This window comes from Syngnathus scovelli, chromosome 3 (genome assembly GCF_024217435.2).
Source record: "Syngnathus scovelli strain Florida chromosome 3, RoL_Ssco_1.2, whole genome shotgun sequence".
Taxonomy (NCBI): Eukaryota; Metazoa; Chordata; class Actinopteri; order Syngnathiformes; family Syngnathidae; genus Syngnathus; species Syngnathus scovelli.
Genome location: NC_090849.1, coordinates 20,593,337 through 20,621,197, shown reverse-complemented (window position 1 = coordinate 20,621,197; position 27,861 = coordinate 20,593,337). Strand labels below are relative to the sequence as shown.

Below are 27,861 nucleotides of genomic sequence, written 5' to 3'. Positions count from 1 at the left end.
TCTGCGTCACGCCAGTTTAGCATCACTGTATCTCGGCATCTTCTCGCCCTGCTGTGGCCGTATCTTTACATCTCAGCACGGTCCTCTCGATGCATACATTGCACGTGTTTGTGTGTGTGTGTGTCTATAAATAGATCCAGCTGAGCAATTATAGGGAAAGATAACGAGGGGAAGTGTGGCTAACGACAGTCACTGGCCTTATTTGTTGTGTTTGTGTGTGTGCGTGTGTGTGTGTGTGTGTGTGGTGGGGAGTCTTTTCAAAAGCATATTAGCGAGCGCCTTGAAAGCCGAGTGGCAGCTTTAATACTTGCTCATAACTGCACGTACGCACATGCACAATTTTAATCACGCTGTGTGTGTGTGTGTGCGTGTGTGTGTGCGAAAGGCTGCTTGATGTTGATAATGACGCCGGGGTAATAGATGTGTCACTCTGCACAATTAAAGCGACGCACTGACGATACAATTTCAAGAAGCCGTATAAGCGCATGCGCACACGCATTCATTTTATTTGGAGTTGTAAAAAAAATATGCTGCATGAATGAAGGATTAGGTCACCGCCTGTCACGTTTGCTCCTCGCTTGTAATTAAGCCTGAAGAGATGTGTGACACACACACACACGTATGCACAGATACACACAACTACATCTTTGTACCTACCTGCAATAAAGTGTCAAAAGAAGTTCAGCCCTGGAAACAGCTGACCCAAAGCAAGTCCACAAAAAACAACCCTCCCCCCCACCAAAAAAAAGTGATGATGTCATATCATCTACGAATGATGGGACTTGCGACCATCCAATCAGATTACCCAATTTGGGATTTCTGCGATACGGCAGCACAAAAACATGCAATTGGAACTTCCATTTAAAGTTCTCTCTGCTCTGCTCTGCTCTGCTCTGCGCTGCGTGTGGTTGAAAGACATAAGTTGTTCCGAACAACGCAAGGCACTCCGCCTCGGGGCGAAAAGAAGCTGGTGAATTATTGAGGCGACACTGCAAACAAGTTATCACGCGCGCGCGCACACATGTCGTAGTGGGCGGCCATTTTTGCTTTTATGAGCGTGTCAGCGTGTGTTTTGGCACCCAAAGATCTTTCACTCGAGAGATGAGCCCATTGCAATTTGACACTTTTCCGAGAATTGCACACATGAATTCATGTGTACCATTTTTATTCCCGCATGAAATAGTTTTCCGGGACACCAAATTTAAATGATACATTTATTTTTTTTGCAGTGGAAATTCTGTATTTTTTTCTTTGGATTTTTGGGGGTAAATACATGTGTAAAAGGCAAACTTGACAATAAAAATAGCGGTCAAAATCTATTTATCAATTGATTACTCGTATACTTTTCCTGTAATCTATCCGCTTCAATCTGCTCCCTGCAATAAAGTTGAAGGATGTTTTTGCTTGGAAATAATTTTTTTGATTTTGGCAAAACTACGTACGACCTCACAGTGGTCCGCAAACTTTCCATCTGATGACTTGTTTGTCCTGCCAACCCTCATTTGCCAGGTCAGCAACTGTGTGTGTGCTTGTGTGTGTGTGTGTGTGTATTAGCAGTATAGAGGACGGCCAATATCAACAGTGCAGGAGGCCACCCCCTCAAAAATCACACTGATCCAAAGTCAGTTTGACATGCGAGCAATTTTCTTTCTTTCTTTCTGTCAAAAAAAACCGCAGGGAGGTCTACTTTTAAGAAAGCACATTTGATTTGGAACAAAAGAGTGAAATAACGGGCGTCAAATCATTTCATGGAAATAAACGCTAAGCGTCCTTTTCTCCAGGCCTCACTCAATAATTCAGTCTCGCCTGTGTGTGTGTGTGTCTCTGCTCTTCTGAGTTTGGCGTCAAAGATCAAATGAAGTCAGAGTCGCGCTCGTTTCATGAACAAAAATAAATGTATTGAGGACGATCGACGCAATATGGCGTGTCACATGAAGTGAAGTTAAGCAGAATATGTTAGCATGCTAGTATTTAGCATGAGCATCCCCAAGATGGGTTCATTAAAATTATTTCAAACAATAGTTCAGTTATAATATATTTAAGTAACGAATAAAATAAACCAATGTTTTTCTAATGAATATACGAACGTGTGTGTAAAAAAGGTGAAGGTTTCACAAAACTCGTTCTCCTAGCAGTGGATGCATTTGAGTAGCGTTTAGTTTTGGTGAAAAAAAACTGGTGAGCGGCCAATCGAGGCAGCCGTTTCCAAAAATGTCCCCCAATATGAAGAAATTGCGATTTCAACAAATATGACAATTTGATCCGTCTACGGGCTGTTTGTGGATGACGCAAGTATTTATTTCAAAGGCAAGAACGTGTTGATTGCATCTAATTTCTTCATGAAAATTGGTCGCTCGAGTGTTTGGCGGTCATCCAAATGACATCAAGCTTTTTTTTTTTTTTTTCACCCCCCCGAGAGCTCATTACAACTCCTCAATATCCACCAGTCCCTTCAATAGGTTCCTTTTTCTATTCTTACGTGTGTGGAGCAAAGGTTGGATTACCGGCGTGTTGTTGCCAGATAGGCTTGGATTACGCGTGGGGAGAGACACACAGCGAGGAACTGGAGGTGTGACTCAGGCGATATGCACACGCACAGGAGATGTGAGGTGCGAGTGAAAGAATGACAAGATGAGGTCGGCGGAGGACAGCCGAGTTGCGGTCAATGCCCAAGCTTCGGAGAGGCCGCCATCTTTGCTGTTAATTCCACGCGCGGGCACTCGGAAACCATCAGGCTACTTCACGCTTGTTTGGTTAGCTAGCTAGTCAGTTAGCTTGTTGTTTACTATTTTAAGAAGTCATCGATTTGCTTGATTTTGTGAAGAATTTAAAAAAAAGACTTTCTGGCTCTGTATTAACTGTAAAATATATTTCATACATTGAAATGTCTTCAAAATAGAAATTGGGATTGGCAGGACAATCTTTTTTTTTTTTTTGTTATAGTTTATCTCTCTGTATCGATTGTAAAAGGTGGGGCGCTTTGTTACCATGGCAACCTCGCATCCTCGCACCACCCCGCCCCGTTTAAAGGCACACACGTGTATTTTTAACAGCCGTTATGTGAGCGCATGTGCTGACTACTCTAAAATCCAAGTGGCACCCCATCTTTCACACACACGCAGTTCTGCGTAAGCACTGACTGTCCCGCTAATGAAGTTTAATGAGCACAAAGCCAGACCTGTGCACTTTTTTTTTTTTTTTTTTAAAGTAGAGATGCTCACCTGCCTTCCACTTACTTACAAGCCAGTGCAGCAAAGACACACCAGTGATTTCCCCTGTAACTTGCCTGAAAATTGTCGAGAAGTTGCTATCTATGCTGTGCTCAAGACCGCTGGGAAATGGTGTCATATGACTTATTGGAGCTTAGCGTTTTACGGCGAATCATCACATTTTGCCGCTTTCCCCAGGATAACCCCCTTTGTTTTTTTTAATTTGCCGTAGTTTGTCTGTTTGATCTATGTGGTTTTGAGGAGGCAAAAAAAAACTTTCAAAAGTTTGTCTTTGAGGGACCCTTTGCGAGTGGCCAAAATGACTCAATGACTTTGAAAGCAAAACGGATGAAGATTTTGCAAACTGAAACAGCCTTTCAAAAATCTCCCAAGGTGGAGTTTGTCTTTAAGAACTTTGAAAACTAAAAGTGAAATGGTTGTACAGATTTCCTGTACGGTTTGGGAGGTCATGACTTTTGTTGGTCTACTCTTGCTTGCTCATGCCTGCCTAGCAAATTTCCAGCAATTATCTTAAACAAGCTCTGGCAGCAGAATTATCCAACTCAGGATAACTTATCAGTGTGCTCTCGTGTGAGACTTTAAACAACAACAAAACAAGAGTGCTAATTTCCATTTTTTAAAATGTTTTTTTTTTTTGTTTTCATAAAAGACAAATGGCGTCACATCATGGCATCTCTTTAGGGACTCACTGACGCTAATTAACGCTCCCGCCGTGGTTGAACGCATCCATCAACATCGGCGCTGCCTGTCGTCACGTCCTGGCCATTTTTGAGGGATTAGTCGCACGTGAGAGTGCGCTCTCACGCACACACAGAATCACACACTTGCATACTCATAGCTGTGTATCAATGACTGTGTGTAGAATACAAATCATAACCTCTGCTGCTGCTTTGGAAACACCCCACCTATACAATGCATGCAAAAGTAGTGATTGATTTTTTTTTTTTTTTAAATCCATAGTGTCAGACTTAAGCGTGCATGCTAATGCTGCTTATTTAATATTCGATGGAGGGTTGAATTTAATTGAAACTTATTTTCGGGGACCTTGTATTAATTCTGCCTAGCAACAAGTGACGGAGAATAAACGTTGTTGTTGCACAGTTGATATTTCCAGAGTGTAACTTCCATTTAAAGAAGTTGAGCTGAACTCCATCACACATCCAACTTTTTTTTTCCTCACTCTGTCACTCAGCAGACTAATTATAAGTGCGTCCCGTCATTTCTGTTTAGTCGCCGCGACGCTTGAAGGGAGGCAAACAAATCACAACACGCCATGGCTAATGTGACGTGTTAGCTCACACCTCATGTGTTAAGATCACCCTTGGGTCACAGATGTCATTGCGATCTTTTTCTTTTTTTTTTTTCTCCCAGGCTAAATGTAAAATCTTTAAATCAATGTTGCAGATTTTTTAAAGGTTAGGATTGATCGGGTATGATTGGTGTTGTCGGGGCAAATGTCAGCCAGTCAATGCCATGTCCTCTGTGTTCTTTAGCAAATACGCTACCCAAAAGGACATGATTAGCACTTGTGAAGCAAATAGAGTTCCCTGCTTAGATGGGCTGCGTGTTCCAATTCAACACATCCGTTTCAATCAAGTGGATGTATTTCAAAAAGATGTAAGACTTGCAAAAATGGAAGGGATCAATATTGCTTACTAAATGATGGTTTGTCAAGCAAATGAATTTTTTGTGTTTTTGTCAATCAAACAAGTCAAACAGACATGCTTAGCTAAGATGGCATTTTAAATGACGCTTAGACGGGCTGCATTGAATCTGCGTTAACGCTGTAACGGGACACGATTGTCTTCCGCGGCGTGATTTGTCAATGGAATGGACGGGTTGGGCTCAGACGACATTTTATGTCATTTAGACGGGCTGCGCTTTAATGCACCTTACTGCTACCTGCAGTGGAAACACTATTGCCCGTGTAATTTTATCCATCAAATGCGGCAAACTGACGTATTTGAGCAAAGATGAGAACATGACATTTGAAGTGACATGCGCTTAGACGGGCCGCGTGTTATTGTATGTCACAATTTGCCAAGCAGATATTTAAAATCTTGTTTGTACTTATTTTTTTATTTTACAAGTTGGCTCTCGCCAGTGTAGATGAACGCTGGGTGTTTTTTTTTTTTTTTGGTGGGGCTTCCATGTGATTCACAGCCAGCCAGGCGATCTCGGGCCTGACCCACTCTGCTCAGCTTGAGAGGTTCTCTCTCGAGCTGCTGCGTCGGCTGCCGAGTTTGCTGAGCCCGAGACACTGTTGGCTCGATTTATTACACCCCCCCCCAAACCCGGGGCCCAAATCACGTCGCCGGAGCGTCTCACTGAACACGTTTCCAAAAATCACCCTGGCTGATGTTGCAGCGTGACATTTTGGGAAGCACGTCTGTCACATGTACAGGAACCCAAAAAAAGTCATGCCCGACAAATCACGGGAAGTTTAGGTCATTTGTTGACAAATTGTAAGGCGTGGCTATCTATGCCTGCCTTATTGAACCCAAGTTGCGACAAAGACAAAAAATATAGCCAACCAAAGCGCCATGTTCTCCATTCATCTGCGCTTTTGGACATTTGGTCGTCGTGATGGCCGGCGTGATGGCTGATGACACCTCGCACACATGCCGGGCCACACCGCAAAGCTGTTTGTGTGTGCGTGTGTAGCTCGCCGCACCGTGTCTGGGGAAATGTGAGCGCACTGACCCACTGACAGGCGCATCAATCAACAACTGTAGTGTGAACACAGCAAGGTAGAGCAACATGAACGACTGGGCTCGGACATGCTGGCTTTGTTTTGAGCCGAAATGGAACTTATCAAAGAAATGTTCATTTTCGTAAAGGGGGGAAAATACACGTTCTTCCCGTCCGACACAGAGGACTTGATTTCACGCGTTTCTTGGAGGACACTGCTTCCCCACACGCATCCTTTGTTTTGATTTGAAAATGTCCAAATTCAATTGAGAAATTAAAAACAGTTGCTTTCCCACGCCCCTGGCATGGACCTTTCATTTTGAATTCAGAGAAGAGTGTTGTTAACAAAGTCGAATTCAGCATTTTTGCAATGCCGGCATAGTAGCTAGGCATCGCTAAGCATACATTTAGCTAGCTAGCTTTGCTAAATGTATGCGTCGAGTGCCGTCCTGTCAACGTTTAGCTTCCTCTTTGAGCGCTTTGCCATCTTGCACGTGAGTCGAGAGCATAAAGAGCGGAAGGGGACGGCAAAGGAGAGGGCCAAAATAACCCCCCTGATAAATGTCAGGCTCGGAAATAGAAAGTCCATCCTTCTCTCCGTCGCTCTATGATCGTTTTTCCTTTCCTCTCACGTGGAACGGCTGAGCCGCCGCCGCCGCCGCCACCGTGGTGGTTGGAGGTTTTGCAGACGGCGCGCCATCTGCGTGATCAATGGCCGTCATTCTTCCAAAGAACATTGGGTCACGATGGATCTTTTCATCGGGCCTTGTGAGCGCAGCGCAAACTCTCATTTTCTCGGCCAAGGTGATGCTTTGGGCTGCGTCATTCTTCTCGCTCTAGTAGGGCACGTTTTGGGGGGGGGGTTATACCCCTTAGCTGGACAGTATCATTTTACATTTTTGCAGAATCCGCCACAACCAAACACTTTTAATTCAAAGAAACCTTCAATACAATAATTTTAGTAAGATTTTTTTGGGGGGGCGGTTATATTGGGTTTTCCTGAAGTTGGCACCAAATCCCAACCAAGCGTCTGAATTGAAGTCAATGTAGATCAAAGACTGATAAAAATGTTGTTAAATGGATCTCATTAGATAGATAGGGAGAGTGTCGCAAGGTTGTGTGTGCGTGCACGCGTGGAAAATTGGACAGGAACACAGCCAGATGTACAGATACGATGAGGCCCATCTGCCATTCTTCTCCACCCCCCCAACACACACACATACACACACACACAAATGTCCATTCTGTTCCATTTTCCAAGGATACACACGCACACACAAAAGCAGCCGATAGTGAGAGGAAGCAGAAAGTGATACTCGATGCCGTGTTGGTTAAATATTGACGCTTGGTTCTTTTACAATACGCAAACACAAGCAAGCATCAGGGGATGTATGTTTGGTTCTTACACACACACACACACACACACACACACACACACACAGCAAACCCGCAACCCTTGTGAGAATAAAGCAGTTCAGATAACGGATGGATGGATAGTACTGGGGAAAAAAACCCAGAAGGAATATGATATTTATTGATTTTATTTCTTGTCTTTGCATGTCAACAATCAACAGCCACCATCTGTCACTGTCCTTGCGCTCCATTTTTTCCCCCTGTTTTTCGTGGGTGGGTGTAGGGGGGCTTGTTTGGTGGGGGGGCGCGCTTGTTTGGCGGGAAACTACGCGCAATGCAGCAGACGCCATCTTGTGCATCCAAACCAATCATCCACCTTAGGGAAGGGACATTCAGGATGATTCTTCTACTCAGATTCTAAGAACTTTCTTCATCCAACAGGATAATAAAAAACAACAAAACTAGATGTTGCTAGACAGCCAGCGAACCAAGATGGAAAAATCCGCTCTTGGTCATGAAGTTTCCCGCCCATCCAGGATACAGCAACGCAAAAAGAAAACGTGTCGACGTGTAAACGAAGAATCCTTTCATTTGTTTGCTTTGGTGCTGATTAGAATTGGAGAATGATTGCGTTTTTGTTGTTTGGGTTATTTGTGTGCGTGTGTGGGTGACCTGAACAAAGAAGGTGAAATTATGAAATGAAGTCAAAAATTGAAAAACAAAAGAAAGAAAATGGAAGCTCATAGAACCCGTTACAAATTGTGAGCAGCCATTTGTTTCAAAATGCCCCAAAATAAGGACACATTTCCGCACTGGTGGATCCAAACTGCCAACACATATGTACACTCATACGTGTGTGTGTGTGTATGCGTGTGTGTGTGCGCATGCTTCCTTTGCAACGTGCCAGTGTAGCCGGGTGTGAAAATATAATGAGGGTGGGACAGCGCGGCGCTGTCTGGGGCAAGCCATTCCAACGCAACACACACACACACAAATAATAATAATAATATAATAGCAGTGATACCTCAGAGCGGCGCGGGGTGGGTGCACGGGCTTGAATGGTGCACGGGTGGGGAGGGGGGGGGGATTGTATTGACGTTGAGAAAGCATCAGATGAGAAACAGGCCGGGAGAAGATTCTAATGTTTTTTTATGACATCCAGCGCGTCTGAATGCAAATGACACTCAAGGAGTCTGTCTGGTATACGTGCTTCAAATTTGGGAACAACTCGATAAAAACGCCAGGACAGTTTTGGCCTTGAAGGAACCCTGAGATGGCCAAAATGACCTATGGATGGACCTTTTGGACCAAAATAGTACATGTCAGTGCACAAAGTGTTTTGAGGCATGGGTATTTATTTATTTTTTTGTGGCTCTCCTCATGTTAGACACGCCTACCAGATTTCATGATACAAAGTGAAAAATCCTTTTTTCTTCTTTTTTTTTTTCTTTTGTCCCTACCCAGGCCCCTGGAGTTTACCAAAAACCCCTGATAGGACCCCTAGCAAAATGGCTAAATTCCTATATATTTTCCAATTTCTTGAGGCTTTTTGTCAGTCTGCCTATGACAGAGTACTAGCAAATTTCCTGTTCCTGTACTCAAACGGAAACTGAAACTAAAAGGGCTGTTTCAAAACAAAATGAAGTTTTGCCAATCCTGGCTTTCCAAACCATCCGCGTAGTATCCAAGTTTGTCTTTGAAGGACTCCGGGAAACAGCCAGCATCACCCAAAAACGGCTGCTTCAAACCCAAACCTTGGGAGGTGTAACCGCGGGTGTGTACGTGCGTGTGCGCGGCGGCGTGCGTGTGTGTGTGTCGCCGGCAATTTCATGAAGCATATGTCATACTCCCGTGCAGGGAATGAGAGCAGCTGACACACACACACGCACACACTGGCTTCGCCGTGACCCTTGGATGGGAGCATTAGCGCCTCACGCACGAGCTAACGCAAGCTAGCGCCGACAATCCCAACTTTTTCCACAAACGCTGGCATTGAATGACTTAGTTGATATTTTTGGGACTTTTGAGTGCATAGAGGAGCAGATTGGTGTCACCTCAACGCGTGGCGCTCTGCCTGATGTCACAGCTTTGCAAGCTGGCGTTAAGAGCCGTCATTGGCTCCAGCACAGATGACCCGCTGCCGCTGCGATACGTGCGCGGATGACTTGAATGGGCAACCGCTACAACAGCTTTCACCATCCAGAATATCTGTGAATGGATGTATTCAAGGATAATTTTGAATTAAATTCAATAATCACTGATTCTGTGCTCGTTTAGACCAATAATGATATCAAGGCCGGGAATTCACCTTCTACTTCGAGCCAAAATGGCCGACTTCCTTTTGTTGGCGTTTAGCTTTTCTTTTGTGGCTACACTTACGTCAACATTTCTTCCCAATTTGACGTTGGTTGGTCTAGAGAACTTTGTGTAATTGTTTTTATTCAAACACATTTTTTTTTTGCCATCCAAACCAAACGCTAAAAATATGGATGGAAACAAATGGTGATCGTTTTGAAGATAACTCAGAAGTCACAGTAAATAATTCTCTACAGCGTATTGTTTCATACATGAAAGGGGGTTTGAAATGTATTTTAAGATCAAAAAGAATAAAATAGAGTGAGCAATGTGAATCATTTGTCATTTTTTTGAGACACTGTTGAACCTTGTGTCAACTAACCATCTGAGCTGAAAAATACAAAGCAGCAGTGTCTGCCATAAACGAGTTCAATGTCATCGAGCAGGAATGAACCGCAGTATGGAATACACACGCCCAATTTAATGAGGATAGTCAAGGAAAGAACCAAAGTTGCTCTCCTGGCGGAACGCCGTCACCTTGTCTTCTTTTGATAAGAAATAGGCCAGAAAAAGCCGCAGTAATCCTCCCTCGCAACCTCCCTGAATTGTATCGTAAATACTGCTGGAATTGGATCATAAAGTGCACGGGAATATATTGTGCGGGAGCACTGTGTGTCATTTTGGCTGCACGCTGCTGTAAATCCTTTTGGAATTGGGCATGGAAAAAGCCACGCGTCAGAGTTAGCGCCCTACGTCCGAGTTAGCGCCCCGCCTCCAGAGCTTGTGCACCGCGCCAGAGCTAGCACCCCGTGCCAGAGTTAACACCCCACGCCAGAGATAGCACCCCACGCCAGAGATAGCGCCCCACGCCAGAGTTAGCGCTCCACGCCCGAGTTAGTGCCCCGCCCGACGCCGCCCACATCCGATAACGCTCGTGTCCAAATGTCAAGAGTTCCCCGGAAATGTGTCTCGCCGTGGCTAAATGGCGCAATATATGCAAAGTCATGTATTATTCCACGGCAAGCTTAAACAAATCAAACAATGACAATTTTACCCAGTGCGGCATTGAAATGGTATGTTTCTTGTCTTTACTCCCCAGTCAACACCGAGAGACGGGTTCTGGGAATCTGACGTTTTTGCATTATACTGACAATAACCAAACAAAATGGGGCCAAGACATACTGTAGCAGAGCTACTTCCAAAAAGCTCAAATTAGCTACAATGGTTGGTACAGCTACGTTTGTTAGCACAGTGTTTGAAACCAAAATGGCCGACTTCCTGTGTCTGTTCAGACATTGGGTTATGGAACCGCTGAAGTTCGGTATGACCACCAATTTTGATTTTGCTACACGAACCTAATTTCAGCACCTTCATTTTGAAAAACCTTTTTGGAAGAGTATCTGGAGATGTCTCTTTTGGTTTGACGTGTAAAAAAAAATTGGACTTGACCTAAATTGGCAGCCTCAAAGAAAAATGGCACTTTGGGCCTTTTCAGGCTTGGCTTCTTGAGTTGTATTTTCTTTGTGGCTACTCATGAAAGCCATCCCGGCAAGAAATACTATTTAGTTGCAATTTGTCCTTGAGAAGATGCCCGACTGTTTGAAACCCCCCTCCCACAGATCACTGACCTGGTTTGCTTCTTCTTTCAGTATGTGGCGGTCACTCCGGATCATCCGGTCCCGGTCAGGCAACACCGGACTCTGCCCAGCCTCATTTCTCGGCCTCGCTGTCGACTTATCTGCCGGTGCGGTGCCAGCTGAGCGGCGTCGATCAGGCCTTCTTCCTGCGCGACGCCAACCGGGACGTGATGCGCAACGGGAGCCTGGCGTCGCGCACCGAGCCCTTCCTACTCCATCGGCTGGATGCGGGCGTGGCGGCGCCGCATGCCCTGCCCGCCGTAGCGTGCGGCTACGGCAACCTGAGCGCCGAGCAGCAGATCCCTCTGGAGTTGCTGCAGGGGCCGCTGGCCAGTCCGCTGCCCGCCGCCAGCCACGTCACCCTCAACTGGAAGGTGAAGGGCCACGTGGTAGTGCCCAAAGTGGGGTCCACCCAACCTTGGATACAGGTATCGCTTTTCATACCTGGACACTTTGAGGGCTTTTTTGTAGACAGATGTTCAGCCCGTAAAGCCTTTTTTTGTTTAGTAAGAGGACTTTTTGTAGCTGTGTCACTCATGAGTAGACCCATCAAAAAATGTCTCCAGGAGCTATGCTTGGAAAGAAGCAGCCATTTTGCTTTGGAGTGTCCATTTTAGACTGCATTTTTAGAAATTTAGTACGCAATCATGACCTACGAAAATTAAGACGCTACGCCTGCTAAGTATGTAGACCCACAAAAAAGTCTAAAGGATCACTGTTTGAAAAGACACAGAAAGTCTGCCATTGTCATTTTTCCATTTTGGGGTCATCCTACTCGTATCCGAGAGTTCCTCAAATCAGTTTTCCCGATTATTGCCAAATTTGAAACGTGTTTACAAGACACTTGGCTAACAAGACATCACACTGATATTCCTAGTCACTTTCAGATCAGGTTACAGTGTCTGTGATGTTTTCAAATATGTTTCTCCATTTGCATTTCAGGTTCTTTTTTACTTGGTGGGTCGCCGTTGGGACGAGCCCGACCCGCCTCCTCCGGGCCTCCTCCCGTGCATCCGAGCCTTGGCGGTGCGGGACCCCAGCGAGGCGGCCCCTTCTGCCGGCTGCCGGCTGCTGGGGCCTTCGGGCATCTGCGTGGTCCGCTTGGAAATCCCCCCCGCCTGGTTCATACCTCTGCAGGCCAAACGACGACCGGCGGAGGGGGCACTGCCCTCTCTGGATGTGTACTACTCCATTATACCAGTGGAGGGAGCCGGACTGGAATGCCCTTCTATTGTGAATGAACCGTGGAAGAGTCCGAATGTGAACACTGGGCCTCTCGGAGTTCTGAGCCCGTGGAGCCCCCTGGTGGAAGGAGGACTTCAGGACATGCAGAAAGCCGGCTCAGTGAGCATGAGCGTGGGCCCGGTGGCACCCAAAGGGGAGATGCTGACTCTGGACCACAATGTGGACGTCCTAGTGCCTCCCAGCCCCGTCCGGCTGGGGAAGACGGTGGCGTTCGCTGTCTACATGAAGACGGAGTCACATGCTGAGCAGTTCGTCCTAAGGTACGCTTGCAAGGCCTCCATTCTGTATGTTCAGAATCTTTAGGCATTTTTGAATTGTTTGAAAAGTCATCCCTCACAGTTTTACTCAGCAACATGAAATGTCGTGGCTATATCTATCATGAGTAGACCCACAAAAAAGTCAGGCAGACAAAAAACACATAATTTTAAGGGTCATTCAGGTCAACCTGAGGAAGGAATGCAAATCCTCCATCTCTGCTAGCTTTTTTACCCCCCCCCCCTCCTGTTGTTTTGACTTCGTTCCTTGAGTCCCCCATCCACCTTTTTTCTGTCATCGCTCAACGCTGCCGCCGCCGCCGCCGCCTCCTGAGCTTGATGGCTGTCACCTTTGTGTACTCAGCCTCTTTTCAGGAGCCAGCAATGCAAATAACACGCTCATGAATATGCATGGGGCATGCCGGGAGAGCGGGAAAACAGAAAAGAAGACGTAGGCGAGGGAGACGTTGACAGAGGAACGTTTACGATAAAAACAGGACAATGTAAACATTTTAAAAGGCATCTCCAACAGCGCAAAGCCGCCAAGCGGTGTGGCGGTTGGCTGCGGTTTGTCGACCAATCAGTGGGCAGCCCTTGGACACAAGCCACGGTGTCGACAAGAAAACTACTGTGACCAAAATCGGTGTGTGTGTGTGTGTGTGTATACATGTGTATAAGTGAATCGCCAACTATTGGCCTGACATGCACATGCCGCGAATCTGCTTTCTGTTTTTGTGTACGTAAACTCACCTTGGGAAAGGGTGCAGCTTTGTAAAAGAAAAAAAAAAAGCAGCCTCACATGGAAGCTTTGGAAAATTGGTTGTCAGGTGTGCTTTTGAGGGCTCGACGCGAGCTTCCCGCCCGCCATTATCCCGAAAAACAAATGTATTCTGGCTTGGCCGGCTGAAAATAATCCACTCCTGCACTCCTGGCAGCGTTTACGTCTGCCTGGTGTTCGTCTCGGCCGCTCTCGGTGTGACAAATGACGTGTGTGCAAACAAACATCCAAAGAGCATTTCCATAACAATGAACTGATGCGGGACTTTTTTTTTTTTTTTTGCATAATTTTAGTGGTTCCTCATCTGAAAGGTTCTGCTTGTGTCACGGGAGGTCAACGTCATTATCCAAGGGGAATCAGTACTTTTTATATGGGCTCCTTTCAAAGACATGCAAAAATACATAATGTATGATTTGAAAAAGAAGTATTGAAAATACAGAAAAACGTAAAAAAATATTGACAAAATGCAAACAATTGCAAAAATGTGCAATGTGCAAATGACAGACTAAAAAGTTTGCAAACAACAATAATTCAGATATTGTTTTTAAAAACACAAAAAGAATTGCAGGACAAAAAAAAAACAGCTACAAAAACAACAAATACAGTTAAACATATACAGAAAACATGAATGCAATATTTACCAGGGGGAAATTCACCGAGAAATTCAGAAGGATAAACAAATCTGTAAAAAAAAAAAAAAGTATATAATATAAGCAAAATATTTGGAAAGTATGTGAAAATTGACAAAAATATTGAAAATAAATGGAAACTGATATTTGTAAATAAGTGTCAATTTCCTGCTTTTTTGGGGCCAACACTAATTTTTGGTTAATTTAATTTAATTATTAACTACGTATATTTTGTTTATTGCAGCTTAAAACAATAAAACATTTCAATCTCCTCATTTTTCAATTTGCTGCACTTTGGCCTCATTTTCATTTAGTCACTTTTAAGTAGTAAACCTCAGCACAAATGCTCGCCTTGGCTTAGCCTCGGCTTGTTTTTTTGTGCCTTAACACCAGACGCTTGGCCGCAGTCTCCACTTTGCCCTCAGTCTCCTCTTGGATCAGACCGAAGGGCCTCACGATGTTGTCCTTGCGATCCAGCCTCGGCATCTGGCCCAGCGGTGGCTTTCCTTGCGCTGGTGCTTTTGGCACTTCCCTCACAATTATGCTCGGGCTACACAAGTAGATAATCGGACATGCTAGAAACGCAGTCAGACATGTTATCAAGCTTAAGTGGAGCCCAGCGTTGGTGCGCACATGCGTGTGTGCACGCGTGTGTGTGTGTGTGTGTGTCTGTGTGTGCCCTAATCAGGCCTAAGTGTGCTCCATCACAGCGATGGGGATGTGATTATGCTAAACTGCTGAGGAGATGGAGTAGCACGCCGGAGCCGGCCTGGAAGCTGGCCATGGATTGGCCATGAAAGACACACAACCAAAAAAAAAAAAAAATCTCAGATTGTTGTTTGTATCACTTTTTATGATAACACATGCAAACAGTCTTACTTGTAATAATATACCAATGGTTTATGCTGAATTTTTTTTTTACTGAAAAAGAAAATTAATAAAATAAAAATAGATACAAATGGAAAACAATTAAGCATATGAAAAATCAAGACAATATAGAATATACTGTTACATGAATTTGTATTGCAAAATATGTAGCATTACCCCACAAAAAAGAAAATATGCAAAAGACAGAAATGTGCATGCAGAAAATGCAGTACAAAACTGAAAATATTTTTTTAGTACAGAAGAAAAAAAAAAGCACAACAGTAATATAAATACAATGTAAATAGATCTGGAAAAATCAAATTCAGATAGAAATTAATACACAAACTTTTGTAAACAACACAGAACATATAGAAAACACATGATTTTTTTTTTTTTGTGTAAGTCTAGTTCAGCCTTGCTTGCTTTATCTTTTCATTCTACGCGTATACGCATGTGCACTTGTGAGCACTGGGAGGTGTACAGCTTAGTCAATTTTTTTTTTTCTTTCCTCCGGATCAGAGAAGAGATGAACTTGCCAGGAAGCGGCCGAGTCCTCTGGTGGCCACTTTGGCGTTTATTTGTCCAAAGCCACCCCCAGCCATTGATTTGACTCACTCAATCCATCAATGCTCACTTTTCTGCCTGAGCCCGCATATACACCAGATAGTAGAGAACACTTTTTCACATATCGTCTTTTTGGTCTGGTTACCAAAAGTTTTTTTTCTATAAGAAACAGACTTTGGCAACTGTATTTTTACAAAGTTTGTTTTGGTGGTAATCCTGAAAGTCGCCGCTTTGTCAGCTTCCTGAGAAGTTTTGACGTGTTCTTCTCATCATAGACATGGCTATTAAATACAATGTCGCTGAGTGAAAATGGGTCTGGGGGCTGAATTTTGGAACTCAAATGTTAAATATTTCTATTTGTCCATCCGTCTGTTATACACTGGTGGAAGTATGTAAACACCCCCCAAAAAAATCCCTGTTTATTTTTCCTTCATCTGTTTAACTACTCATGTTTCCAATATATCTGTATTGTAAGAAGGATGGAGCCGAAGCCTCGAGTTGTTTGTCAGGGAGGTGGGGGGGTTGGGTCGTGGCTCCCCGTTGTGCCGAGCAAGCGGGGAGATGCACAAAGAGAGAAAATGATTTGGTGAATTGCGTTTTACTTTTTTCCCCCCGTCTCTGCCGTGAATTAAAGCGGAAAGAAGGCCATTGTGAGGAAATGGAACGGAAAGAAAAGAGCAAAAAAAACCACGTGGAAGCCTGCGAGCAGATAAAGGCGCTACTTATAGAAACGTGGCTGATGGAGATGAGCAAAAGCCGTAAGCAGTTTTTTTTACATCCTGGAGGGGACGCTTTGTGCATAGGCTCCATTCAAGCAGCACGACACAAAACGTAATGTCCTCTTGATATCGTAAACACCATCGGAATCATATTTAACCGGTTCAGGGTGTCCCCTGCTGACCGCCCGACAACCTGACTGCTGGGTAGGGACCCTAGTGAAGATCAAGCCGTATGGAAAATGAATGAATCAACTAATAAGGAAGTAGATCCATCAGCACAATTGATAATGGAAGCGCTAAGTATTACTTCCCATTCCCATTTGGCTTGGTGAAGCAGCATGTGGCTCATCGTCAAAAGTGCTTTGAAATTCCATTCAACCTGTTCAGGACATACGGTTACATCTCGGTGAGGTTACTTCAGTTTGTGTGTCGCTGGCAACTGCAGCAAAGGAAAAACATTTGGAAATGGCGCCACGCTTTTGAACAAACTTCCATTCATCCGCTTTGGGCCTTTGTGGCGCTTTCAAGAGGACTTTAATCGGCGGGGGAATTAAAGGCGAGCCGAGGTCCAAACAGATTGCGTCACCCTGCTATGCTTGCCGTCTTTTTTTTTTTTTTTGGACCAAAAAAATGAAAAATGGGCAAAACGGGGGCACCCATGTAACACTGACATACATATAGATATATATAGTATATATCTATGATATACATATAGATATAGATATATAGATATATAAAGATAGATATCTATATGTATGTCATATACTATATTATATATATATATATATATATATAAATATATATGTATGTGCTCCTGGGGTAACTTTGAGGTAAGTGCGGAGTAAAAGCACACACAGACACACACACACACACGCACACACACACATGCAAATTGTAAAGAGACTTCAAGCAGCCGCAGAGTTCCTGACGCCCAAAAAAAAAAGACGTGAGCACAGAGGCGTGCCTGTGTCTAAATGGAGCGCTCCTCTGTCGTGCAACAAGCAGCCAGGCGCGTACACAATCAAAAGCGGCCATGCATTTGCATTTCAAGCGCACGCCAAACAAGCACACGCGCTTTCCAAAAGCAAAAAGCAACCACCGGTGGAGGCCTCGCGCGACGCAGCGGAGCGGCGTGACCAATCGGCTGCAAGCTGTCCAGTGCCACTCCCGTCTGAAGTCAAACTTATTTGAAGCAGCCGCTCGTCTCGCCGATGTGACCGAGCGAGCAACCACCTCGAGTCCCGTCGCCGGCTGGTTCGTTAAAGCTAATTAGCCGCGCTAATATGCCCATTAGGCCGGCGAGGACATCAGCTCGGCTGTTATGACGGACTAATGGACCCAGACGACAAAAAGAGAAAAAAACGCTGTTGCGCTTTGCGTTTCTTCCGCCTGCATCATTTTCGGCCCTTTTATCGGATGTCACCGATCGAAATCAACAGAGCAGTCAGTGATAATAATATTCCACACAGTGTGGTAATTGTACTTGGCTAATTTGCTACTATCAACAATCCAACATGCAAAATGATATTGTATGGATGATTTCTTTGTTTTGGCAATCAAACTAGCAGTATCGGAATCCTCACTTTTTGCCGGCGTACCTAACGAAGCGCGTAAAATGGCGGCGGCGTGCTAAAATCAAGGCAATGCAAAAGCATGGAACGACGGTGTTAGCGGGGGAAGATGACAACTCTGCGTTTGATGCGCCGATGCTACGGCTTTTGTTTTAGTGAACACGTGTTTACAGGCATGAAGCACGAGCGCCTTTCCCTGCCGTGCTAATCTTAGATTCAAGCGTCAAGTCCTTTCACGCAGTCTGTCGTCTTTTGTGTTGAAAGAACATGGCTGGTGGCTATTGTCCGCTTCTATAGGCGCCACTAAGCTCATTTATGCCCATCTGTATTTTGCTTCTTGCATTGTTTGATTCCCGGACACCACTACCACCACCCCTCCCTCCTATTAGCTCGATTAGGGATGTGGTTAATTCATTAAAGTAAGTTTACTATTTACTTGTAGCTTGCCAACTTTTGGCCTCGCCGCACTCCAAACAGGAGCAGGTTCTTTCCTGCCAATCGTCGTCTTGTGCTTCCTCTTCTGCTCTTTTTCCTACTGGCCCAGCAGGCGCCCGGTCACGCTGTCGTTGCCGCTGCTCAGCGTCAGCAAGATGTTCACTTTCGGCCCCCCGAGATGACAAAAAGGAGGCTTGATCTCGCTGTACAGCTGCGTGTGTTACAGAGTGCCTATGTGCGTGTGTGAGCTATTAGTCAGAGATTAGAGCAGCAGCAGAAGAAGAAGAAGAATGTGGTAATGAGTTCTCCAGTGGAGAGCGATAAGAGGCATGCCACATTAATAAGCTGTCCGGCATGGCGGGACGCCACACTTGACGACATCGCATGCCGACAAATGGAAAGATTGGATCACATGTCATAGGAGAGGCTTGTCTTCCTGGTTTGTAAGCACATATAGCAGATGTTAGCTTAGCTTAGCTTACAGCGTCAGCATGATACAACAAAGTCTCGGCTTGGATGCAACTCATCGTTTCTCTCCCGCCCTGAATCTCCTCATGGGTAAAACTAATTGGGCTCTCTGATATTCAATTCTCATCTTCTGAAGCATGCTAATGCTAGCATCCACAGTCTCTACTTTAGTGCATTACTCTGGCTCACGGCTGCCCTTTCTCAGGAGCTGCCCATAATCTCATTTTTGGTGAAATACAGAAGACTCTTCATAGCTTGTTTTTGTTGCCATATTTAGTTCCCAAGTTACCTTACAGATGTAGTTGTAAACTCCACACTCATCATCTTGCTGTACCGTTTGGCGCTGCCCTGAGTCTCCTCTTAGGTAAAATTCAGGAGACCTTTGTTGTCCAATGTTGTTCAACGACTTGTTCTGGCATATCCTATCAGCATTGTTGTAAGCCAAGAACTTCTCCATGCTGCCCTTAGTCTCCTCTTGGATAAAACTCAAGAGAAAATTATACATCGAAACAATGGAGGACCTTTTTTTTTTTACCTTGTTAGCAGCAGTGATATACTCCACAGTCTCCATTTTTCTGTTCCTTTCAAGATTCAAGAATTTTTATTTTTCTGCTTTTAAGAGTCCGCACAGATAAAGCTCAGGTTATCCTCACGCTCCCCTGTTCCTGTTTTCAGCGTGTCTCATTGCTACAATCAACACGGGTTGATTTGTTATTTTGTTTTTTTTTGTTTATGGGTTTTTAGGGGGGGGGGGTCGAGACAAGTGACTTGTTCTCGGCCCAGAAGGAAGGCCTGCTCCAAGCTCAGTGTGAAAGGGGTTATCCGGATTCGTTGAGAAGACAGCATCAGGAAAGTCAAATCTTTGTCAGCCTGTCAGACTGAGCGGCGTCAGGTTCAGGAAGCATTTGTGTGGCACTTACATAAGAGCAGCACAGCGGGAGGAAGCCAGAGCTACGGGGGAAGAAGATGAAGACGAGAGGGACTCGGAGGGAAGGAAGGAGGTGCGAGCGGGATGAGAGCAGCGAGTAGGTGTATGTTGAAAGGATTCCGGGGGAGCTCTGAGAGGACGCCAAGTGCACCTTCCAGGAGGAGACGACTCCAAAGTCTGGAGATGGAGCAGTTTGCCTCAAGTGCACAGTCTTTCCGTTATGATCTCAAACTTGCTATGGAACAATGAACACGATGGTGCTTTGGAAACACGGCCGGTAAATTCCAGCAGATCTGAACCAGGTCGAAATGTCAACTCAGCTCAATCGTCAAAGCGATCCTCATTTCGCTGAAAAATAGGGCGACTAGGAAGGCCAGGCTGTTGGACTTGAGGTTTAGTTTGAAATCTTATGCTTCCGGTTAGGGTGAGAACTTGGAGTCCGAATCGGATGACGCTCGAGTTGAGATTTGAGCTCTTACTCGTTTAGCTTTTTGAATCCATTGAACCAACAAACTGCACCGTTGACCCCTTTAGCATTTAGCTTTCCCAACCATGTCCACGACATATGCTTGAATAATAGTGTCGTAGAAGGATGAAAACGCTAACGTAGCAACAGGACGGCTGTTATCACGGCAAAGCACCTGGACGAGGGAGGTAGTGACGGACGGACGGCGGGAGGTGGAACAGACCTGTCCGTCAAAGACAATCGCCGGCGCGCAGAGAGAACAGCAGTCAGTCAATTTGTTTATCCGCCAGCCGCTCGCGCATGTGGGAAAGGTCACCGCCGCCGTCGCCGCCGTCCATTCGTCTGACTGTCACTCGCCGCCCTCTTGGCGACCTCACTCAAGATGGCTTCGTTTTGCCTCGCACGCCTTCCAAAAAGGCCTGAGTTTGGGCATACCCGATGGAACTTGTTTCAAATACGTTTCATGATCGTTCAAGCCAATGTTGTTGACCTTCAGAACTTGATTTTTTTTGTTTTGTTTTTTGTTGCGCACGTGTGTCACCTTCACAATGCTGTCGTTAGCTTCACTATTGCGCCGTTGTCCTCCTGCCCTCAGTCTCCTTTTGGATTAAACTCAGGAGAGCCTCAATGTCATCTGTTTTGCATTTTTTTTTCCTTTTAGTTTTCCAACAAATGCAAATTTTGAATTTATCATGTTTGCTGCAGTATTCCATTTTGCTAACCTCGGTCTCCTTCTTGATCAGAGACCCTCATTCGTAATTGTTTTTTTTTTTTTTTCTCGACGTGGCCTCCATCACATTTTCAAATTGTCTCCACTCGGCTGAAAAGTTCTAATGTCTCACCAGCTTCTTCATTTGTTTTTTTGTCCAAATGTCTCGTTCCGACATAGGCTGTCATTAGACCCAGTATTCTGCTCCTCAGTCTCAGCATTGCTGTCGCGCTCCTGCCCTCAATCTCCTTATGGATAAGCTCTTGCCAACAGTTTTTTTTTTTTTTTAGTTTATCTCTTGAGCCCACGTTTTCAGTAACTGCGTTTTTAAACATCCCAGTCTCTGCTTTGTTGAAATGCTCCATTTCCTTACCGCCCTCATTCTCTTCTTGGATAAATCGGAGGAGAGCCTCGTCTCTCTTAGTGTTGTTGTTTTTTGATCGTTTTCTTACCCAGCTCACTGCACTTCGTTTTTGCCATTTTCTTGTCCTTCTGCCCTCAGTACCAACGTGGATAAAAAAAAAAAAAAAAAAAAAAATCAAATGCTTTCTCCTCTTTTGTGTTTGTCATTTCCATTGTTATCCCACGCAGAGATAAGATACGTTTTCAATGGTGTTCTCACTTGCCTTGATGCCTTTTTCTTTGCATGCCAACGGGGACGTGTTATTTGAATTCTCGACGTCTTGCAGTCTTTTCAAGTACGCCACTTAGGCACGTGTTGTATGCGTGTGTGTGAAGAGCACCGTTGTCGCCAGCTGCCAAGCGATGTGTGCAAACGCATAAGCAAGTTTGAAGTGTTGTTGAAGAACAGCCAGCGCATGAGAGCGTTGCGAAAAATATTTATTTTTTAATTTTAGATGACAGTAATGGAACCCCGATGCGCCACATCTTTTCCCGCGGCAGGCGACTGACTGTTTTAACCTTTGCGCCGTGCTTTCGATTGGCGCGGAGAGCAACTCACAAAGACACGTGCTTTTACCTCTTTTAGGGAGAGCTCTTGGCGTGAGACGAGAGCATGAACTGCAACCACAGCAGCCGTTTTTTTTAAAATTATTATTATTAACCATTCATGTCATTCAGGAGTAAGCACAGGCAGGATTTAAAAAAAAAATGTCATGCTCCAGCGAACCAGAATACAAAATATCTTGGAACTGTTAGCCTGGAAGTGCACAAAACACCCCCCAAAAAGGCCAGTTCAAATCAAGATGGCGGACGGACGACCTTTGTCTGTTGGTCTTACCGCCTTCCCCTGACCATATGCAATAAAAAAAAAAAGCAATCAATCAATACAAAGCACATCATTAGAGCATTGACGGCGGACTTTATTTTTTTACAACGAAAGCCTTTAAGGTGAGCAAAAAAACATTTATAGGAAATATTAAAAGAGCTCTGTGTGTGCGTGTGTGTGTACTGCAGCAAGTTGATTAACAGTTTCAAGAGCCAGGAATTTTTTTTTCGTCCGTCAAAGCAAACGTGTTTTGTCCCACTAATGAGTCATTTTTGAAAAGTATTCATTCACTATATTAGAGCGATGTTGAATGTTCTTCATCTCCGTTTCTTCCTATAGGAAATAATGTGAGCTGAAGGAGGAGGAGGAGGAGGAGGCGTGCGTGCCTGGGTGCCTGTGCGTGTGATGTATTTGGCAAGACTTGAATCAACAAGCGCATAAAAATAACAACAACAAGAAGAGGAAGAATAATGATGACATTGTTTTGCTTCGTCTTGTGTCTCGAATCCAAATCAACTCCAGAGTCCGTGGAGGCGTTTCGTCTCTGCCAACGCACACACACTTGACGCACGCACGCCGTAGCACGTCCAGGCAGAAATGTTTGAATCAGATATGCAAAGACACCATAATTTGGTTTGAAACTGCAGTTGTTTGAAAAATGAAAAGCTAAACTTGAGATGCTGATTTGAAACCCTGTGGTGTTAGCATTTGTTGAGCATTAGCATCGATCAGCCATTGTGGCTTTTGTGGCTGTGTGCAGGGTTTGGTTCCAGTCGGGCATCAGCTTCCTGGCGGTGAAGCCCAGCGACCTGGTGGCCTGGGAGATCAAACAGGAAATGGCGCCCGGCGGAGGCTCGCTGGCCGTCATGTGCCAGAGGAAATCGTTTGCCACCGCCACCGCCAGGTAGAAGACGCACACGCACCACCCACTATTTTCTACCCGATTATCGTCAAATGTCGGAGAGGAGCTTTTCAGCTTCCACAACCGGGGAATCCAGGATACGGGTCTAGTATAGTCACCTCGGATGTTAAAAAAGGAGAACGGTTGCCTGTACTATACTTGTTGGCTGCAAATCTCACAGCGACAGTGAAATTGTGACAATCGAAAATTGATGCATACTCACAACGCAATAGAACAGAGACAAATTCCTCATTATTCAGAGAGCTTAACGACAACGTGGGAGTGTAAGACCCGCGCACGCAACACACCAGATACGCACTTCTAATTATTACGGGAGCTTGACGACGAGTTGGAAATGAAACCTCTACGCACACGCGCGCCACACAAGCAGTGAGTGCGATCGTGTGGGCTGGCTGGCTGGCGGGCTAATTAAAAGGATCTGATGGGTATTAATCTCTAATGAGATATTAGCACGTTTTTTATGAATGAGCGTGGGAATTGACATGGCTCCATCCACGCTCAGAACAAATCCTACGCTACGCACCGATTTGCTGATGTGTACAGTCGAACCGTCGTCCGCTAATTAGTAATTAATAATTATTAATTAATTTTATATACACATATATATATATATATTATATATATATGTGTCAATTTTGTTAAACTGACATAGTTTGAACTTGATTTGCTTATTTGTGTTGTTCCGATTGAGAACAAAGAGTTTCTTTAACGCTCCCGCATGCGCACGTGTACATGAAGTCAAGTCACAGGGTTGGCCTCTTACGTGAATAAATTATGATAAACCCATGTAAGATTTATGAAACGTATGACAGCAGCGGATGAATAAGCCATGTCGTCACGTCGAGCCGGAGACGTCATGTTGGTCTGGTCACGGTGTTGGCAAATGTTTTTTATTTGCACTTAAAAAAATGTGTATATTCTCTTTTGTTTGTTGTAACTTTACATGGAAATCTACTTTAGTGTGAAGTCGGACCGAACCATTAATAAAAATCCTGCCCCCCTCCCCCCATTCAATACTGCAATTTAATATGCAGTTATATTTTCCAAGGTCTGCTTCCCATGCAAACAAAATTGGATTTATTTTACATAAATGTTTTGGTCTTATGCGTTAGGCTTACGCTTAAAAAGGTAAAATAATCACAATGATATGATAGTTGATATATTCCCCTTTTTTTTTTAACTTACTTTGATTTACTACATATTCAAAATTCTTTATTTACACAATAAAATGCATCCGTTCCCATAATTTTCATCTTAAATATATATAAAAAAAGAAATTTATTATCAGATTTATCATTTTGTAATTGAAATAATTCCCTTGTTAAAGTATCAAAAGTCAAGCCTCTTATCCGAGGTTGGACACGTTGCACTTTGGGGACGTCTTGTCCTTCCAAGTGACATACTTCACCTCGTCTCAAGTTGACGTTCACGACACTTGAGCGCAATCAACGCCTCTCCCGAAATTGTTTTGTAGTCCCGCATAAAGCCAAATGATCTTGACTCACCACCATTCACGTGAAAAAATAAGTGCCTCTGCCCAAATTTCAAACTATGGATGGCAAGAAAATACATTTGTCCTTTAATATTATTGCTAGCTAAAATAAACGCACGAGTCTTCTTTCGCAAGCTTTGTGTGTGCATTTGTCCGAATAATAAACGCCTCCTTCAACTCAAAATGCATTCTATGAAATTGTGCATACATTTATGCAAATGAATACATCGCATACAAAGTCACGGCCCCCTCCCCATACAAGCCGGTCCCCCGTCGGCGCCAGCCTCCGAGCTCTGACCCGCGTGTGCTAATTACCGCTCTTCGGTAGGCGAGGCGTTCGCTAGCTTAGCATCATTCTGTCACTCGGTGCAATGACCTCGGCCACCTGGGCGCGCTCCATCACACGCGTGGGAGAAAGTCGCTACGCAGAGAGGCGCCCAGCAAATATATGCTTTGTGATATTTTTTTGTAGGTCGCGCTTAAATAAGCCTCACGCTAGCCGGTCCCGCTGCGCTAACATCCCATTCCTCAACGCCTCGCTCGCAACGTCTCTCGCCCTGTTAAACGCCCTTGGGAGCGGGGCGTCGCAGCGTGTGGCGGGTAATTAAGCGACCTACGTGGGACCCGCCAGTGAATTTTTTTTCTCCGTAGGATAAGTCTGGCATTATGTACACTTCTCAGCCAATCATGAAGCCAGAACCCGCTACCTCATGCACACATTAGCGCTAGCGTCATGCATATCCTTAGCACAACAATGGCACTCGCTCGTTCGTGCGAGTGTAACAAAAGGTCATTGTCCGAATTTTCACAAGAACCTACAGTGCATGGAGGAATGGCGATTTTTTTTGGGGGGCATTTGATCCCCATGTGTTATAAATCCATGGATTTGTTGTCCATGATTGAATACAGACAATTTAACGCGGCCAAAGTGCCGAGGTAAATTCACAGAAACCTTGTTCCAAGGGGTGTTGCCTAATTATTTGCATGACGTAGCGGGTTCTGGCTTCATGATTTCCTGGGAAGTGCATAAAAATTTCACGACCCGCCGCGTTCCCACCACCATCCTCACAGAACGGGCGAGGTGTCGCACTCAACGAGCTAACGCTAATCCCGCACAAAGTTTACATTTTTTTTTGCCTTTTTGCACATCTAGCCAAAAAGCAGTGGTGTCTCAACGAGTCAACATCCATTTGAAAAAATAAATGCCTCTCCTCAATGATCCAAATCTGATGAAGTCAATTAATTCCACATTGAGCGAGGGCGCCGTTTTGATCGGAATGAGAGTATAACGCAAATAATCTACTCTAACATCAAATAAACACCTCCCTCAAATATCAAAATTCGATGGCGAGGAAATCAAATTAGTTCCACCTTTAACTGAACGCAGAATCAAATGACACTTTGCCCTAACTTTTGCACCACTTGCGCTATTAAAAGAAGTGCCTCCCTCAAACATCAAAATGTGAGTGCAAGGAATTAAAGTTTGCGGTTTTCGCGATTAAAATAAATGCCTCTCACGAATATCAAAAATGCGACTGCAAGGAAAAAAAGGGATCATTAGTTCGGCCTTTACCACATTGATCTGAGCCTGGGATAAAACAACGCTCTCTTCTCTCGTGTGCATTGGGACCATTAAAAACAACGCCTCCCTCTTCTGTTTTCCATAATACAACGTGCTCATCCTCCTTTTTGTTTTTTTAAACGTATTTGTTTATTTGGGGTGTTCTCCGGCTTTCTCGCCGGAGAAGTCCCGCGGCCGCTGTTTATTCGATTCTTTTCACCACGTTCATCAAAAAGGCAACATCCCAAGTCATATCATGCGCAGTCAGCAGTACGCGTTTTGTCGTTGCTTTTTGTTTTGCTTCCTGCGCCTTGTGGAGTGGCAGCCTTTCATGCACGTTCCAAAAGCTGGCGCCGTGTCGCTGTCACTTATCGGTGGCCGCTGTCAGTACAATGTGGCGGCGGGGGCTGTCGACAACACCTGCGCTCGTGTCAACCCTTCCCTCCCCTTCCCAGGACGCGATCCCCCTCACCCCGCCCTGCCTCCGTTTCATTTCTTGCTGTTTAGCCGGCGTCTCTCTCATTATCTATTTCCATCTCCGTTTGGCTCTCTTAACAAGGCGCTTCCCGTGTGTCTGTCTGGCGCATCTGTTGATTACCTAACGACCTCACAAACATGCACGCGCAAAAAGAAGGATGAGGCTGCCTCGCATCGTCGCCGTTCACAATCGGTCAGCGATGATCTGCCATCGTCGCAGAAAAAAATGAGTATAACTATAACTATATAACTCAAATAATGGTTAGTTGCGGCCCTACTTGTAATACTTGGATATTCCTCCAATTTATTTTTTAAACGTATAAAAAATTTGTGTGCGCATGTTTCCTCCCATTTGATGAATTTTCACTTTTGTGAAAATACAAATACCTTTGAATATCCAGAGAAACCGTATCTGTGTGGTAAAGTTTGTGTTTATTTGGTCTTGCCCTTCCCTGCCCTTAAAAAAAAAAAAAGCCCATTGTGGCTTTGAGCGTCTCCTTGAGCAGCTTTAAGGTGTCATAAAATGGATCTGGGAGCCGCTTGTAAGAATCAGCCGAAGCATCCGAGCGCAGGCTTCTCGTGCGACGTTAGGTGTAAAAACATTTTTGGCTAGTATGAGGCGAGGAAGTTTGTTGGGGAAGGGGGTGGCGGGGTCACACTTGTGGGGTCGCCCATTAAACATGCTGACTGATGTGTCCCATTTTAGCCTTTTGGACTGCTATTGACTTTTTTAAAAGCGGACACGGTGCAAACCGCTGGTGATTAACGGCATGATTATGTGTGCCAGGATGCCCATTAGGCCCCCCCCCCCAATACACACACACAGGTGGCACTTTGCATGTGTGTGTGTGTGTGTGTGCATCAGTTCAAATGCTCCCGAGACTAATTATCAGTCAGGTGTGTCATCTTGCGTTTATTTGGGCCGCTAGGGCGCTAACAAGCATTTTCGCTGCCTTTGTTTTGTTTTTTTTTCCCCCTTTCCCTCCTTTCTGTGTTTTGCCAGCTGTCTGCCGTCTTTCCTGTGCGGCCGGGGCGTCAAATGAGAAAGTGAGAAAGTGGAAACGAGCAGAGTGGCTGGCTGAGGGTGGCGGAATAGCAGAGAGGTGGCACAACGCATTCTGATGAGGAGGGAAGAGAGGCGGCGTTTTGTTTGCGACAAACAAACAAAGAGGGCGAGGGCGAGGGCGAGGCGAGGGCGAGGGCGAGGCGAGGGCAGCGTCAGGAACATGAATAAGCAACAAATCCCACCCGCGTCAAGCACGTTCCTCGTCAAGAGTTGATTGAGTCGCCGCACATGGCCTGCCTTGTTGCTAGGCGACCACGTCATCTGCCAATCTCGCTC

The 27,861-nt window shown here is 44.9% G+C and overlaps 2 protein-coding genes across 9 annotated transcripts in view; one reads left to right on the top strand and one right to left on the bottom strand.

The window, feature by feature from the left end:
• LOC125993954 (lymphocyte antigen 75-like) overlaps positions 1-27,861 on the bottom strand; it is a 278,014-nt gene that overhangs the window by 137,279 nt on the left and 112,874 nt on the right. The gene's annotated exons all lie outside the window — the stretch shown is intronic.
• The window catches only part of si:dkey-215k6.1 (transmembrane protein 132B), a 75,436-nt gene that overhangs the window by 19,405 nt on the left and 28,170 nt on the right, over positions 1-27,861 (top strand). For all 4 annotated transcript variants that reach the window (XR_007490453.2, XM_049763034.2, XM_049763036.2 and 1 more), the window contains 3 exons: positions 11,219-11,634; positions 12,149-12,711; positions 22,828-22,971. Coding sequence is in view for 3 of the 4 variants with exons in the window: in XM_049763034.2 (XP_049618991.1) it covers positions 11,219-11,634; positions 12,149-12,711; positions 22,828-22,971 (1,123 nt within the window). In the remaining variant the exon portion in view is untranslated. The remainder of the gene's footprint in view (positions 1-11,218; positions 11,635-12,148; positions 12,712-22,827; positions 22,972-27,861) is intronic.